This window comes from Mobula hypostoma, chromosome 1 (genome assembly GCF_963921235.1).
Source record: "Mobula hypostoma chromosome 1, sMobHyp1.1, whole genome shotgun sequence".
Taxonomy (NCBI): Eukaryota; Metazoa; Chordata; class Chondrichthyes; order Myliobatiformes; family Myliobatidae; genus Mobula; species Mobula hypostoma.
The window spans coordinates 37,844,866-37,862,682 of NC_086097.1; the positions used below are offsets into that span (position 1 = coordinate 37,844,866).

The 17,817-nt window shown below is 38.4% G+C and overlaps 1 protein-coding gene across 1 annotated transcript in view; it reads right to left on the reverse strand.

Annotated features, from left to right (window-relative positions):
• The window catches only part of lrrc9 (leucine rich repeat containing 9), a 121,693-nt gene that overhangs the window by 46,094 nt on the left and 57,782 nt on the right, over positions 1-17,817 (reverse strand). Inside the window, exons 16-22 of the mRNA XM_063061826.1 lie at positions 15,864-16,079; positions 15,024-15,143; positions 10,600-10,791; positions 8,019-8,144; positions 7,190-7,330; positions 6,500-6,677; positions 3,033-3,253 (exon numbers count right to left, since the gene is read on the reverse strand). Coding sequence (XP_062917896.1) covers positions 3,033-3,253; positions 6,500-6,677; positions 7,190-7,330; positions 8,019-8,144; positions 10,600-10,791; positions 15,024-15,143; positions 15,864-16,079 — 1,194 coding nt within the window. The remainder of the gene's footprint in view (positions 1-3,032; positions 3,254-6,499; positions 6,678-7,189; positions 7,331-8,018; positions 8,145-10,599; positions 10,792-15,023; positions 15,144-15,863; positions 16,080-17,817) is intronic.

A 17,817-nucleotide genomic window follows, 5' to 3' on the forward strand; every position in this document is an offset into this window, starting at 1 on the left:
ATCTTCTCTGTACCCTCTCCAACGTCAGCACATCCTTTCTTAAATAAGGAGACCAAAACTGCCCACAGTACTCCAAGTGAGGTCTCACCAGCACCTTATAGAGCCTCAACATCACATCCCTGCTCCTATACTCTATTCCTCTAGAAATGAATGCCAACATTGCATTCGCCTTCTTCACTACTGACTCAACCTGGAGGTTAACTTTAAGGGTATCCTGTACCAGGACTCCCTGACTCTCTTCCCTGACACCCTTGAGCGTCTGGTATACTGCTGATGTCTTCCTCAGTGAAGACTGATGCAAAATACTCGTTCAGTTCCTCTGCCATCTCCTTATCTCCCATTACAATTTCTCCAGCATCATTTTCTATCGGTCCTATATCTACTCTCACCTGTATTTTACTCTTTATATACTTGAAAAAGCTTTTAGTATCCTCTTTGATATTATTTGCTAGCTTCCTTTCATAGTTAATCTTTTCCCTCTTAATGACCTTCTTGGTTTCCTTTTGTAAGGTTTTAAAAACTTCCCAATCCTCTGTCTTCCCACTAATTTTTGCTTCCTTGTATGCCCTCTCCTTTGCTTTAACTTTGGCTTTGACTTCTCTTGTCAACCACGGTTGCATCCTTTTTCCACTCGAAAATTTCTTCTTCTTTGGAATATACCTGTCTTGCACCGTCCTCACTTCTCACATAAACTCCAGCCACTGCTGCATAACTACAAAATATACTACAGTCATAAGTATAAATGAGTAGAGCAGGGGGCTAAGCACACAGCCTCATGGTGCATCTGTGCTGATGGAGATTGTGGAGGAGATGTTGGAGGGCCAAACCAAAGTGAGGAAATTGAGGATCCAATTGCATAAGTAGGTATTGTGGCCAAGATCTGGAAGCTTATTGATTAGTTATGAGGGGATGATAGTGTTGAATGCTGAACTGTAGTCAATGAGCAGCATCCTGATGTATGCATCTTCACTTTCCAGATGTTTCAGAGCTGAGTGAAAAGCTGATGAAATGGCATCTACTGTTGCCCTGTTGTGAAAGAAGGCAAATTGGAACAGATCAAAGTCATTCCTCAGGCAGACATTGATATGCTTCATGTCCAACCTCTCAAAGCACTTCATCACAGTCAATGTAACTGCTACTGGACAACAATCATTGAGGCAGGTTATTACGTTCTTCTTGGGCTCCAGTATAATTGAAGTGTGCTTGAAGCAGGTGGGTATCTTATACTGCTGAAGTGAGAGGTTAAAGATATCTGTCAACATTCCAGCCAGTTGGTTAGCACAGGTTTTCAATACACCGTCTGGGTAAGATGCCTTCCACGGGTTCACCCTACAGAGACTGAAATCACAGGGTCATCGGGGGCTGTGGGACTCCGTGAAGGAGCCTCCAGGTTTTGACAGTCAAGTGCGAGCATAAGAGGTATTAAGGTCATTTGGGAGCAAAACCTTATTGTCATAAATATTGTTTGGTTTTGCTTTGTAGGGGGTGATAGCATTCAAGCACTGCCCCAGCTGTTAAGCATCCTTCTATGAATCAACTTTGGTCTAGAATTGCATGTGAGATGGTTTTCCAGAGGTCATACTTGGACCTTTTATAACTTCCTTGGTCACTAGACTTGAACACCTCCAAACTAGCCCTCAGCAGATGCGGATCTCTTGGTTTATCCAGAGCTTCCGGTTAGGAAACAGTCTGAATGATTTTGTGGGGACACACTTGTCCACAAGTGTCTTTATAAAATCCATGATAAACATAACATATTCATTCACATCCTCTGAGGAGTTCCTGAACATGGCTCAGTCCACCGGCTCAAGCAATCCTTCAGCCGTTCCTCTGCCTCTTGTTACTACCACTTTGTTATCCTTACATCTAGTGCTTTGCTCTTTAATTTCTGCCTGTATGCAGGTAGGAATAGGACAACCAGACGCACAGATTATCCAAAATATGGTCTAGAGATGGAATGGAAGGCATTCTTGATGCTAGCGTAGCAATGGTTGAGTGTGTTAGGGCCCCTGGTGCTGCAGATGATGTGCTGATGATAAATAGGCAGAGATTACTTCAAGCAAGTATGATGGAAGTCCCTGGCAAAGATGTGAAAGGCATCAATGTAGACTGTTTCTTGTAGAATAATCATTGCACTCAATACATCTGAGATGTTGACGCTCAGGACCTGAAGCTGCTCACCCCACAAAGAGGACTGATACGTATTCTCCCGACTTTCCCTTTCTGAATTCCACAATCAAATTTTTGGTCTTGCTGAAGTTGAGTGTGAGGTTTTTGTTGCAATACTACTCAACCAGTTGATATATCTCATTCCTGTTTGCATCCTCATCACCATCTGCGATTCTACCTACAGTTGTCTCACTGGCAAATTTATAGATATTGTCTAATGGTTTATGTTATTAGTTTAAAGCATTCATCTATTCTAATGAAAACTCAGCCTAAAATGTTCCTCCCCCCAGCTGCCTAATTGGTTCTACTTCCAGCGCTTTCTATATTTACTTAATTTTATTCAATGTAATAAGATAGTAAATACAATATCCAATTCGCAGGCAGCATAATCTACATTTGTAATGTTGATAGAGAGATAAATATAGGCTAAAATACTGAGAGAAACTCTCGTTTTATTCACCTCCATCTTCTGGGATAGATTGGTCTTTGTTTTTAATCTTTACTGAGTGTTCTAATGTCTTCAAAGATGCAACACTCTATCAACACTAAAATGGAGGAACAAACAATCTGCTGGAGGAACCTGGCAGGTCAACCTGGGGGAGGCGGGCTGAGGAAGGGAAGGAATTGTTGAGCTTTTGGATCAGAGCCTTGAATAAGGATCTTGATTTTTGTGCTAAAGTTACTGAAGCAGGACTTCAACCCTTGTTCTTATGACTTGGATGTTAAAGTACTAACAACTAATCTTTGTTTATATGCCTTATACTTCCATTCAAATGGAATTACTTTGTTTTTATAAAGAACATTTTAGAAATTAAAGGAAAAAGGCTAGATAATGGAATTGATAATGCACAAATCATATTTACCTTTAAATAGTAGACCTCACAGTTGTTACTAATGTGGTTGTTTCCTAAACATAATTCGGTTAGGGCATAAAGTTTCTGTAAACCACGTAGAGAAGAAATGTTGTTGAATTCTAATGACAGATAGTGGAGATGTGTTAACTTATCTAGACCAGAATCTTCCAAATCTTTCAATTGATTATTACCAAGATTCAATCGAGTTAGGTTGGTCAGCTTTGATATCCCTATTAATAACAAAAATAAATAAATAAAAATCCAGGAAAAAACAATAACAAATGAACATGCCTTTACAGGAACAAAACAAAATTCTTAAGTATAGGGATAGTAGTTTAGTAAGTGTGCCATAATATACCTCACATTACACAATATTACGAAGTACTTCAGAGACAATAAACAGTTTTTAAAATATTTACTTATTATGAAACAGTAAGTAACACCTGATCCCTATGGGCTTCCAACAAGGCAATTCCTTCAGTCTCATTAACTTCTCCTCACTTTTTTCTATAGTCCTGCGACTTCTTTTCACTCATATGTCCATCAACTCCCATTTAATTCTTTTGCCATGTACTTACACTATGGGGAGATTTACAGCATCCAGTTGACTTGTCAATCCTTCTATGAAACAGGGGACAAAACTGGAGTACCCAGCAGAAACCGGGACAGTCACACCGATTTGAACTGGGTTCCTGGAACAGTGAGGCAACAGACCAAACTGCTGTGCCACGTTATCATCCTCTGCATCACCATGCCATGAAAATGCAGGATCATACAGCACATCTCACCTCTGCTGACTGACATGCCTCTCTACACCAATCACATTTGTCAGCACTTGGCCCACATCAGGCCTGTATGCCTTCCTTATCTAAATACCCATCCAGTTGACTTTTAAACAAAACTGGAATGCTGGAAAAACTCAGCAAAAGGTGTAAGAAAGCTTTTCAGGTCAAAACCCTCCCTTCAGGACTGGGAAGGGAAAGGACAAGTTACCAGTGTGACGAGAATACACATAAATTAAGAGGTTAGCTGTCCTGTGCTGGCACCAGTGGGATCAGCAGTTGGTCTGCCACCTGTCTTCAGGAGAGAGAGAGATAAGGAAAACAATGGAGCAGCATTTGGAGATGTTGATGAAGGGACGGGAGAGAGTAACGGAAGGAGAGCTGTCAAGATCGGCTCCCCCTTTGAACCCTGAACTGTTTGAAGTGATGGACAGGCGATACCCCAGCAGGGGGATAAAAAGGGACAGGTTCGCTAAGGCAGGACACACACGACACCCCGAGGTAACGAGACCCTGGAAGCGGTGCGTCTCTCACAAGTCGGTGGGAAGTTTTGGACGGCTGGTCGCGGGACAAGCCATAGACGCACAGGGTGGAAAGGCACGATCGGCGGGAACCTGGTGTGTGTCCACCCTTGCCTGGGTGCCGGGTTCACCGCAGAGAAACGATCGTATCTGGAAACGGAGGGGTCACGGTCGGTGACCTCAGATGACATCACAAAGGACTCGCCCGAAAGCTGACTGCGAAGGTCTGTGTGGAAGCCGTTTTGAATATTCATTCGTTTTGCTCTCTCTCTCCTTCCCCCCCACTGTCCATCGCCACGGCAGCGATTACTGCGAACTGAACTGAACTAAATTGAACTGAACTTTGCGTCACTTTGAAACTGGTCATTTACCCCTAGACAACGATAGAGCTTGATTGATCCTGTTATCTTAATTCTGTGTACATGTATGTTTATCATTGCTGAACTGTTGCATTCATTATCCTTTTGATTAGAGTACTGTGTTGCTTGTTTCTTTAATAAAACTTTCTTAGTTCTAGTAATCCAGACTCCAACTGAGTGATCCATTTCTGCTGGTTTGGCAACCCAGTTATGGGGTACGTAACACCAGTATAACCAGTAACAGCACATAGGGATGAGATAGAGGCTGGTAGTGATAGGTGGATGCAGATGAGAGGAATGAAGGCTAGATAGGGATGGGGGTGATGGATAGGTGATAGATGGAATCAAATGATGAGGGGATGATGAGTAGATGGGGTAGGGGATAGGTGAGATAAATGAAGGGAGAAGAAAACTAAGAGGACAGGTGAGTGTGTGTGGGAGGTGAGCACAATGGGTGTGTGTGCTTTTTCTAAAATTGGAAAATACAGACCTTTCAAGGCCTTTTAAGCATTTTAATCATACCTCCCTTAGCAGTTCAATCCAGATATTCACCATACTTTATGTGAAAACATACCCCTCAGAACTCCATTAAATTTCTTCCCTCTGACCTTAAATCTGTGCCTTCTAGTTCAACGCCCTCTTAGGTTTTAAAAACAACTGCCTCCAGTGTTTCAGAGAGAATGAGCTCAGTCTATCCAATATCCCCTGGACAACCCTTCATTCAAGGCAACATCCTGGTGAATTCTTTCAACACTCTCTCTATTGTTACATCTTTTTTGTATTGTGGTGACCAGAACTATACACAATACTCCAAATGTGATCTAACCAATGTTTTATTGAGTTGCAACATGACATCCCAACTCTTACACTCAATGCCTTAGCCCACCAAATGCCTTTTTCAATACTCTATCCACCTATGTCACAATTTTCAGGAGGGGATGGACTTACATCCCAAAATTTTTATGTATATAAACACTCATAAGGTCCCTTCCAATCTGCATATATGTCCTACCAGAATCTGACTTCCCAAAATACATTACCTTACAATTGTCTGGATTAAGTTCAATCTACCACTGTCTATCCAACTTTCTAACTGATCTATGTTCTACTGTCTCCTTGGACAACCTTCTTCACTATCTACGACTCCACCAGTTTTTGTGACAACTACACCTACATTCTCACCCAAGTCACTTACATGTGTTACAAACAACAAATATCCCAATATTGATCCCTGCAGTTCATCATTTGATACAGATCTACAGCCAGAAAAACACCCATCCACCAGTCTGCCACTTCCCACCACGTCAATGTGAAGGATCTTGACTCAAAATGTCAACTGTTCAGTCTTTTCCATTCATGCTACTTGACCTGTTGAGTTCCTCTAGCATTTTGTGTGTGTTGCTTTGATGTCAATTCTGGATCCAGTCTGCCAATGTGCCAGGAATCCATTGTGCTTTAACTTTCTGAACCAGCCTGCCATTCAAAAGCTGAACTAGAGATCACTCTGCCTTCATCAATTTTCCTCCTCAAAAACCTCAGTCAGATTTGTGTGACATGCTTTCCGTACACAAAACCATGCTGACTCCTCCTAATAATTGTAAAGTAGCCAAAAGCAAAAGTTAACATAAAGGAAATACACATAAATGGCAAATAAACAAGTAATGACCTCAAAATGTTATTCCATAGAGTTAAACTAAATACTGCAATGCAATTGAAAATGTACTTACTACAGATCCAAGGCACCAATTGGAGCAAACCCCTCTTACCAAAACTCCCTGGAAAAAAATCTGCAAATGTGGAAATTCAACTGGTACCTTCTAGTTTAGTAATAAAGTTGTCTTCGAGAGAAAGTTCTTCAAGTTTAAGGCACCGATCCAAGCCTTCAAGCCTACGAATTATATTGTTGTTCAATGAAGCCCAACGCAAATTCTCTAGTTTATCAAGATTAGTGAGTTGTGAAATATTCTGTCCATCCAAATTTAATGCAGTAATCTGCAAATGATAAACAATAATTAACATTTAAGAGGTAGAAGATTTATTATGACTGGTTTACCTAGTAATCACAATTTAACATCTTGGCTGTAGATCCAAGGAGTGATAATTCTAAGTTTTTCTTCCAAATTTCATATTTGAATGCAACAGTAATTAGGCTTGTATCAGTTGCTACAGGAGCATTTGAGTAGTACTGCAATATTAACTCATATATTTATCTTTTCTTTGTACATAAAATAAAATTTATTGGACCACCATAATGAAACTTACAAAATTATAAAGACAAATTAACAACTAAATAATTGGAATAATGCACACTAAGTTAAATGAGTATATATTATGCCGGAATTAAATCCTATACCAACAAAGATTTTTTTTTGTAATAATACCTACGTATTTTTGTAAAACACTACTGAAAATGAATTTGGATGCAGAGTACAATGCCTCAATATGACACATTTAGCACTGGATAAACAAACTTAATGACTCAGATATCAAAGATTTGTATAAACCTTAGAAAACCAGGCTGTGCCTTGGTCAACAGATGCATTTGGCATGTTTTTGCTGATCTGAGTCAGGATCTGAGCACAATTCATTAAACTGAGGCAACGAGGGGGTACTTCATCTGTCCGCGAACAGGCCAACAAAGAAGCCTGGCAGAGAAAGGAAAAACATTACCTTTGGTGATGAAAACTTCATTGAGTATAACAACACTGAAAGTATTACCTTTGCCCATTAAGTTGGGTGTGTGTATATACATATATATATATATATATATATATATATAAAACACACACACACACAAAATAATTCAGCAGATTAATTGCATTTAGGTAATTGCTCAGTATAATAAATTTTGAAAAGTAAAACAAGAATGGATATAATGAGTGATAAAAATCTGACTAAATTCTTCATAACAATTTTACACTGAGTAATCATTGTAATAAATAATGTTGTTTTACAATTAAGAAACAGGATTTTTCCCCTTCACATCAATTAAAATGCAGACTATACAATCTTAAGTGAAATAGAGAGCAAGAAATCACAACAGCTATTTGTCTGACTCTACCTGGTATATTTTAAATTGTGATCATCAGTAAGGTTTTTTTAGACAATATTTTATTTTAAATGTGCATGTGAAATATCAGGTTTTTGTATGGTACATGATATTTGGATTACCTGAAATAAAAACTGGTTTGTCCAATAATATACGATAAATTAGTGGAGCACAATAGCCTAAACAGGCGTCAAATTAACTGAAATCAAATTTGTTCTAACTTTATTACAAGTAACTCAAAAGAAAATCATAAGTATAATTAGTACAATCAATGCTAGTCCTACCTGTGTTACCCTAAATCCAGTAGTAATATGCAAGGCTGCTGCAATTTCTTCCTCTGTTACACTGCACCCGTTCAAATTAGTGAGAGACTTTAATTGGCCAATGGCTATTGGACGTACTAATGCAGGCTGTTCAAATAATTGAGGTTATGAGAAAAGAAGAACGATGAAATACTCTAAAATTAATTAAGCTGCAGTTAACATTTTAAAGCAGAACAATATTTATACATTTTACTTTACAAAAGAAAGTATGAAATTATACAACAAAACTTGTGGTACAAATCATTCTGACTCATCCATTGGCTCGCTTCAGGCATTCAGATAAAAGTCCCTGACATACATGCACCCTAGCCTCCACAAGAAGATTAAATGGAATTTATGGTAGCCCAAGCATGCTAGAATTCCCAATATCAAAGTTTCAAAGGTTCATTTATTATCAAGGTATACAATTCTGAATTTCTTCTTTTCCAGATTGCCATAAAACCAAGAAAGAAAAGAACTGCAGCATGATCATCAACCCCTAAATCCCTGCTCCCCCACACAAAAAAACTGAACAAAGATGGAACAGGCACATCAACCCCCAAATACCCCTCCCCCGCACACAAAAAAAATGAGAAAGATTGGGTGAAAAACACTGAATACAAAAAACATAAGACTGAAAAAAAGTCCACAGTCTGAGTCCACATCTAAAATGCAGAAAACCTGGCCAACATTCTCTCTCTCCATACCAGTGATAAAAAGGCAGTCTACCCTCTCCATAGCAGAGTGATCTCACCAGCGTTAAAAATGTAGTCTCCCCTCTCCATAGCAGAACAATCTCACTAGCATTAAAAAGACAGTCTCCCCTCTCCAGCAGCAGAGCAGTCCCCCAGTGATAAAAAGGCAGGCACCCAGCATTTCAATCTCCCTTGTTGCTTTAATCGACAAACAATGGAAGCTTTAATTGGTGAAATGGAGTCAAACATCAGGTCGCAGCCTTCTCACCACCGAGGTTCCTGCATGCTACCCCCACCTCCCGGAATCCCTTCAGAGACTGCAGAGCACTGAAACACCCAAACGATCTCCAAACTGAAAATCACAGGCTCCAATAGTTCCAGAATCACATTCAAGATGGAAAAAGACATAAAAGAAGTGAAATATATGGCTTCATGATCTATCCAGGCGGTGTTGACCAAAGGAGCATTGTACACAGATGCCATCTTGACCAGAAAATTCCACAGAATCATTTCTCTGTTCCTATGTCTGACCCCATTGACCTTGCTCATTTAAATGATGATTCTCACTGTATAGAATGGGAAAGGCAATGTTTCTCTTTGAATATTTTAAGGTACAGTATATCTCATCTTTTAAATTGCATAACTACTTTTTTAGATTCTGATTTCTATTAAAAAGCCTTACAATTTTGGCAGAAACTAAAGATTCATCTGTGGCTTTGCCTTCCATCAAAACTTGTCCAGGGTATTCCAGGACCAGATGAGGTCCAAATGACAACAGACTGTCCATGGCCTATTGTCATTTGGACCATACCTGTCCAATACCAAGTAGCAGAGGTCAAACAACTTCAAACTAGCCAAGCTAAGAGTAGATGATCTAGAACCATGGGTGTTGACCCAATCCAAGAAGATCCAGGAAGATCCAGTGCACCATCAATGAATTGCTATTTTTATAGCCTATGACTGACAACACACCTTGATGGCAATCACCAACAGTTGGAAGAACTGGTGAATACACAGCATTGAACATGTAAAACTTGAAGTTATTCAAGTACAAGCTAATTCTGTATAAATGTATTACTAAAAGACATACTTGTTTTTACCTTACTGTATAATTATACAAATACAGTTAAAATATAACTAAAGTTAATTCTACATTTCCACATATTTAATAGTGGGAATTCAGAAAGAATGGTGCTTATACTTGTGTCTCTCCCCAATCCACTGTTCTCTGATTAATGTTCAATTCAATGACACCCTTTGAAAGTGGAAATAGATAATGAAGAAAAATGTATAAATGAAATTACTTCATTACACAATTCAGCATAGTTCAATTTCCATATATTGTTACATATCTGGCCTTGAAATTTGCCTTGAACACCCACTGAACTTAAAATTAAATGAAAAATAATGCTGTGTAGCTACTAAATTACATGTGAGCTTGCAACAGTGAACTCAAAGGAAAGAGCATGACCGAGGAACTTTTGATGCCCAAAGTGGAACATTAATGAGCTGCAGTGTGGCATACCAATAAAATTTATGTTATGTATCCATCATCTGAAAATTCATCAAGTGTATTGAATTGTCCTTGCACAGAGTGAGGCCTTTACGTAAGGACAAAAGAATTGCTGTAATTATACTTCAATGTGGGGAAAATGTTTTTGTGCAGATCACTGAAAAAAATACGATGTTGCATGATCAAATGTCTAGGCCTATTTGTATTAAAAATAATGACTTAACAAACATTGAACAATGTAAGGGAATGACTTAAAGATGTAAACTGTTGGATTTGGGTATTTTTAAAATTTTCTGTTAACATTGTCCTGTTTCAAATTTTTAGACTTCATGACTGTTATCTCTACAAAGAATACCTTTTTCCATGGATTGTGGCGGAGATCAAGTGTAAGAAGTTCAAATGCATGCTTACGAAGGACTCCAATTTCCTCTTTAATGTAAGTTAGTTGATTCCAACTCACGTCCAAATATTTAAGCTTATCCATTCCTTTGAATCCATCTAATGTTGTCACATGGTTGTGGCTTGCATCCAAATATGTTAATTGTGGCTGCAGAATTTTAAAACAATGTAATAAGGATTGAGATTTTACTGTGCTAGATAGATGCAGTAATGGGATCTTCATGACCATCTCAGTTATTATCCTTTTGCCGATCACCATTTATACACAAGTAGTTAAGTGACATAGGTGGCATAACTTATGGCACTACATTGGAGAGACCACTTTGTTGTGGAAGTGCCTAATGTTAAGTGCTGAAGGACAAGACTCTCCAAGCACATTACCAACCCCCCTTCCCACCACCCTTCAAACTTTCAAAACCTTCAGTTGCACAGGAGAAAATCACCCTTTTGATTTGAATAATGCCTGGAAATATTCAATTAAACTTCTGAAGTGGCATACAATGATCCGCAAGTGGTCATTATCACTTCCTTGTTTTAGTTAATATGAAGAGGAATTCCAATACAACAGAGTGATAAGAGAATGCTGATGATTCTATGCACAGTACTGTATTTGTCAACATGGAATGGAGAGCGAGTTTGTAAACCTGGCAGGAGCAAATGATGTTGTTGGGAATGGCATGGTGGAGCACTACAGAAACCAAGGTCATTTGATTTCAAACAACTGGTTTACTGATCATTACAGAATATCTCTCTGGTGCTTCCCTCTCCTCAACCATGATTCCCCTCTCCCTGCACCCTTCTCTCTCTCAGTCCACAATAGAGACCCATATCAGGTTTATCATCATCACTCACGCATCATGAAATTTGTTTTTACTGCAGCAGCAATGCAGTGCAATACATAAAACTACTACAGTACTGTGCAAATGCCTTAAGCATCCTAGCTATATGCATGAGTCTACCAAATTTCGCATAACACTGTAGCTGCAGCACCAATAAAAATAAGCATTTCATACACCTTGTTTACCACTTGCATCATCACTTTCATTGACTAGTGATCTGGTCCCAAAGAGCCCTCTGTATCTTGGTGCTTTTAAGGGGTCCACCATCTGACCTCCCAAAGTACAATACCTCACACTTGTCTGGATAAAACTCCATATTGCACTTCTCTATCCACATCTGTAAACTGATCTATATCCTGCAGTATTCTTTGATATTCCTCTACATTGTCAAAAATTCCAATAATCCAAACCCAAACTTAATTTGAAATTATCTAAATCTTACATCCATCCCACAATGCGAGGGAGTAAAAATCTTTGCATTATGACTCTATCGCAATGTACATGTGAACTTATAAGTCTAATAGCTTGTAGAAAGAAGCTGTCTCGCAGCCCGTTGGCTCTGCTTTAATGCTGTGGTATCATTTGCCAGATGGAAGAAGCTGAAAGTTTTTGATTGGGGTGGCTGGTGTTCCTGATGATATTCCAGACCTTCTTTACGCACCTACTGCTGTTAATGTCCTCCGTAGAGGGAAGTTCACATCCACAGATGTGCTGGGCTGTCCGTACCACTCTCTGCAGTGCCCAGCAATCAAAGTTGGTGCAGTTCCCGTACCAGGCGGTGATACAGCCAGTCAGGATGCTCTCAATGGAGCGCCTGTAGAAGGTCTTGGTGTCATCTGCAAACGTGCTGATCCACTCATCTACATTTTTAATCTAAATCATTGATATAAATCACAAACAGACAGAGGTCCCAACACCAATCATGGGTGGAGCACCACTGTCACGGACCTCTAGTTACAATAACAGTCCTCCACCCTACTTCCTGTTTTATTTAGACAAGTAAGTTCTGAATCTAAATTTGCAATTCGTCCTGGGCCTTTATCATCTGAATCAACCTATCATGAGGGATATTATCAGATCCCTTACTACAGTCTACGTAGTTTAAATTCCACTGTTTTATCCTCATCAAGCTCAAGGAAGTAAGGATAGTGATAGGGAGATGGAGGTCAAGTACAGAGGGGGAAGTAGTAGAGAACCAGAGGAAGAAATATTTTGATGTTTTTTCCATAGTTAACGTATGAACCAAATATGTTTTTGGTCACTGCTCAGAAGATATATGTTAGATTTCCAAAATTTTTGCAAACAAGTTTTCACCTTCATACATGAAAGATTGGAGGAGACTATCCCTGTTCAAATTTTTCCTCTGCTAGCCATCTGAATAATATTAACACTCCTTTTTGATGATGGCGATTGAAGATTCCCAAGTTAATGGAATGAAAACTTGAATAATAAGTAATAATAAAATAAAGATAAGGAGAAAGAAAAGAATGCAGTCAGAGAGAAGGAATTATTTATATTACAAAATGAATCACATCTAAATAGATCACTGACAATTTTTCTCAATTGTTCCCGCACCATTTGTAAATATGTATTTTATAGTTCAATATATGGGTAATTGTGGCTTAGTATTAATTTATACCACAAATTCCTTGATGTGATCCATTGATAATTCTCAGTAAAACCAGTAAACTAATCCTAACACCTTGAAATGAGGATGAATTAAACCTATTCCATCTTTCAATTTCTAAGGCAGCTTATGGGACCAATGCAGGAGCTAGACTCTTCCACAGATGGAACAGGTGGTGGGCAAGGAGATAGATGGGTGAATATATATGTTGCAGTTTCCTCAATTTACCACTTACACAGAACTGCTGTGTGCTCCCAATAAATGACCTTGAGCTTCCCAACTACCATCCTGGATACTCCTTTTTCACTTAAAGCAATCATGGGGCAGAAGTTCCGAGGAGTCATTGGGGATGTTACACTTCAAAGAACTTTGACCACATCCTTGAATCATTTCTACTGTCTGCCTGGTAATCTCTTCCCATTACAAAGGTCAAAGTAAAATGCTTCAGGAATCTGGTACAAGACCAGAAGATATAGTAGAAGAATTAGGCCATTTGGCCTATCAAGTCTGCTGTACCATTTCATCATGTCTGATCCAAATTTCTCAGTCCCAATCTCCTGCCTTCATGCTCTGACCAATCAATAATCCATCAATGTCTGCCTAAAATATACAAAAATATTTGGTCTCCTCAGCTGCCTGTGGCAAATAATTCTACAGATTCACCTCTGGCTAAAGAAATTCCTTCTTATCTCTATTCCAAAAGGACACCCCTCTTTTCTGAGGCTGTGTCCTCTGTGTCTTAGACACACCCACCATAGGAAACATCCTCTCCACATCCACTCTATCAAGGCCTTTCCCCATTTGATAGGTTTCAATGTTCATTCTTCTTAATTCTAGTGAATACAGGCCCAGAGCTATCAAATGCTCTTCATTATCATAAGGCATTTAGATGACATAGCCTGTCCAATGTTGTTGACTGACTGTTTTTTGGGTCTCAATACTGGTGGTGTTAGCGGAGAGGTAACACTGACATTGGTTTACTTGTCCACTTTTACATTCTGGAATAATTGCAAACAGAAATCTTTAAGTGCTACAGTCTTTATGGTTGAAGGCCTCCTTAGGTGCTGAGAATTCAGGTATTCTGCTGAAGTAATGATGAAATATGGTGACAAATCTCCAAATCATGAAGACACAAAATAAAAAAAGGAAGTGCGTAGTTGGAGGTGATGTTTTCATGCACCTGGTGCTAGTCACTTTAACTGACAGAAATGCTGTTGGAAAATATCTTGTGGACTCTCTGTGATGGATGATGCCAAGCTTTTTGTGTACTGCTGATGCTACATTCAGCTAAGTAAACAAATGCAAAATGGGGAAGTGAGTTACATCTCAATTAAAAATGAGAAATTCTTAATTAAATTTTAGGCAAACCTCTGGCTATGGATGGTAAAGGATTTGATATTATGTGAACGTCAAGGTAAGTGAGACTTTTTATCTTGTTAGATATATTCATTCATTGGTAGTATTGGGTCATGAACGCCAGTAACCATATTTGCACTCCATGGCTGTAAGCAATCCAAGTTTCATCATATATAGTCAGTTTGAAGGAATTAATCAATAGAACTAAACTTTGTCATCCTTAATTTTATCCTTTATTTGGAGAAACAATCACTGATAAACATAGTTGGAAGTGTTTTGAGTGTAGGACATTGCCTGAATGAATTCTTGCAGTGATGTGCTGGTGCTAACATTATTGCTTTCCAGCAATGACAGCCTTCTTCCTTTGCTCTGTGTAGGTGTGTAGGTGCATAGGTGTACATGCGTGCGTGCGTAATGTGCCTTCAATTCATTGGGGGAGCTCTTGTTCCAATTCTCATTAACTTCAGTTTTACTGTAAATTTATGCTGAAAATATTTATAGGATTGAAACAGATCTACACATAATTTACTGTAATCATGTCATTTTGTCATTTCTTACCAGGTTTGTAAGATCATCCAGTTGTAAAAGTTCATTGAAACTAACAACAAGTTTCTGTAGGTTTGTAAGTTTGGAGATACCTTTTAGTTTACTTAGACTATGCCCACGTAAATTCAGAATCTGTAAAAGGAAGAAAAATAAAGAAAAGTCATATCCTTAAATTAAGCCTCACAGTAGAATTCATAATTATTCTTCACTCAGTAGCTATTTCCATAAATGTGAGTTTACTGTGCTTTCATATCCTATATTAAGGAATAGTATGTTCCTTGATTTAAGAAATGCAAATTCAATTTATTTTCCAAATTATAATTTAGAAGATAACTATTCTGTGACTATAGCTTTTAACAATATTTGTAGCTTGGTAGCTTGTACTTCACATAAAGGACTTCATACATTTAGGATTGATTTTTGTTGCTGATTTTGTAGCACAATTCAGCTTCTCCTTTCTCTTGGATAAAGTTGAACAAACTCCTCAAAAGGTTCCACAATACTGAAATGAATTACCTTTCAAGGTTGCTTACCAAAATTTAAGCACCTAGCCAAATTCCCCTATATAGGTAGGTATGCGTATTAGAATTGGATTTTGTTCTTTTTTAAAGAAAGGATTAAATTAATATCCCTGGATAAATAATGGGCATAGATTCCACTTCAAAAATCTATCTGATAACGTAGTAATATTCTCATTATGAAATCTTAAAGTAATGATATGTAACTATAACTTGGTTTTATTGCCGCATTAATTTTAAAATGTTTCAACTTGTATCTTGAGTTATTGTGAGGAACAAATGTTTTGCCAAAATCTTAAGTTACTTTATATAGATTTGACTGGAAACAACTCACTGTGATGTGATTCAGTGCTGAAGCTTTAGATATAGAAAGTAATGTCATTTCTTCCAAACATAAGATTTTAGGTTTTTGCTTCACAACAGGATCCATTCTCAGAACTTCTTCATCAAGGGCCTTGGCTTGCTGTATCATCATTATTTCTGCTTTACCATGCTTTCTTTGAGATGTTTTATTTTCAGAAAAAGCAGAATAAAATTTCTGCTGATCATTCTAAATAATATAATTTGTCAGAAAAATTATTAAACACATTCAGTTAATCGTTTCACAAAATGCTTTTTATAGATTATATTTTCTTTAACTCATCTCCAATTCAGTTTTTTCATCAAATGTGCAGATAATTGAACAAGTTATTGACCTTATAAACTATAATGTAAATTCACTGCATTTTAGAATTATAGAACATGTTTATATCATGCAATGAGTCTATTCAGCCCAGCTCATCCATGCCAATAAAAATAGAGCAATCTAGTCTAAACCTAATTCCTGACCTCCAGATCTTGATGCATAGCTATATAGGGTATGGCACATCAAGTACTTTTTAAACACAATGACACTTCTGGCTCCGATGATCTATAGACCACATCACTTTCAGGAATGAGGAGGGGGAAGATATAGTGGAATTCTCCACAACAACCTGTAATCCCTCAATTAATTAAACCAATGCCTCCATGTAAGTGAACAGGTTTTAATAGTGCACTCAAACCACATCAATTAAATCTTCCTCCAAAAAAAACTCTAATCTACCCTACCTAGCCACCCGGAAAAAAATTCTCAGTACTACAATATTTTCCTAAATCTCTTTTGTAGCTTCCTCATGTTATCATGTGCTTCCTGCAAAATGACGGCCAGAATTTTTCGTAGGTTTTCAGATGTGGCCTTACTTGTACAGTGGATTCCAATTAATTGGGCTACAGGTTAAGTGGGGCAGCAGCTTATTTTGGACAGTTCTTAAGGGCAAAAACTATGAGAAAATAGCCAGGATTCCCTTTGTTATTTGACACTCTGTACCACTTAATTGGGACAGGAGAGCGTTGCTGAACAGTTTCTATTTAGCACGAGTTGCGTGCACTTGCATAACCGTTAGATACTACTACACTGTGATTTAAGCGAACATTTTTTAGGTAGCATCATTTGACTGTGTTTGCATTCAAAAAGCAGTGATTTTTTTGTCACTGATATTTGGCAAGAATTAAGCAGTAAAACAATTCAGAATTTTTTGTTCACTGCAGTTTCAATAACTCAGGCTTGGAGATGCCAAAAATGGCCATGAGTAAAAATGAAATGATTTCACTACTTCAAAAAGTTAGGAATTGTGAAATATTTGAAGGTATCAGGAATGATCTTGAATGTTACAATGAAAATGAAGATTTGGAGGATGCAATTGTCGATAGCATTGTTCGAAGGCAGTCTATTAGATTAGATTAGATTCAACTTTATTGTCATTGTGCCAAGTACAGATACAAAGCCAATGAAATGCAGTTAGCATCTAACCAGAAATGCAAAGAATAGTGTTATTTACAAAATAACTGCAAATAAAAAGTAAGTGCTACAGCACACAAATATAAAAGTACTGAGACAGTACAATATGAGTGCAATATTGCTTAGCACTGTGATGTGAGGCTCACAACACGCTGGAGGAACTCAGCAGGTCGGGCAGCATCCGTGGAAACGGTCAGTCAATGTTTCGGGCCAGAACCCTTCGTCAGGACTGAAGAGGGAGAGGCCTATAAAGAAGGTGAGAGGAGGGTGGGAAGGAGAAGGAAACCCGACGCAGATTGGGGGACTGCTTCGTCGTGCACCTCCGCTCCGTCCGCCACAACAGACAGGATCTCCCGGTTGCCACCCACTTCAACTCTGCTTCCCATTCCCATTTGGATATGTCCATACATGGCCTCCTCTACTGCCATGATGAGGCTAAACTCAGGTTGGAAGAGCAACACCTCATATA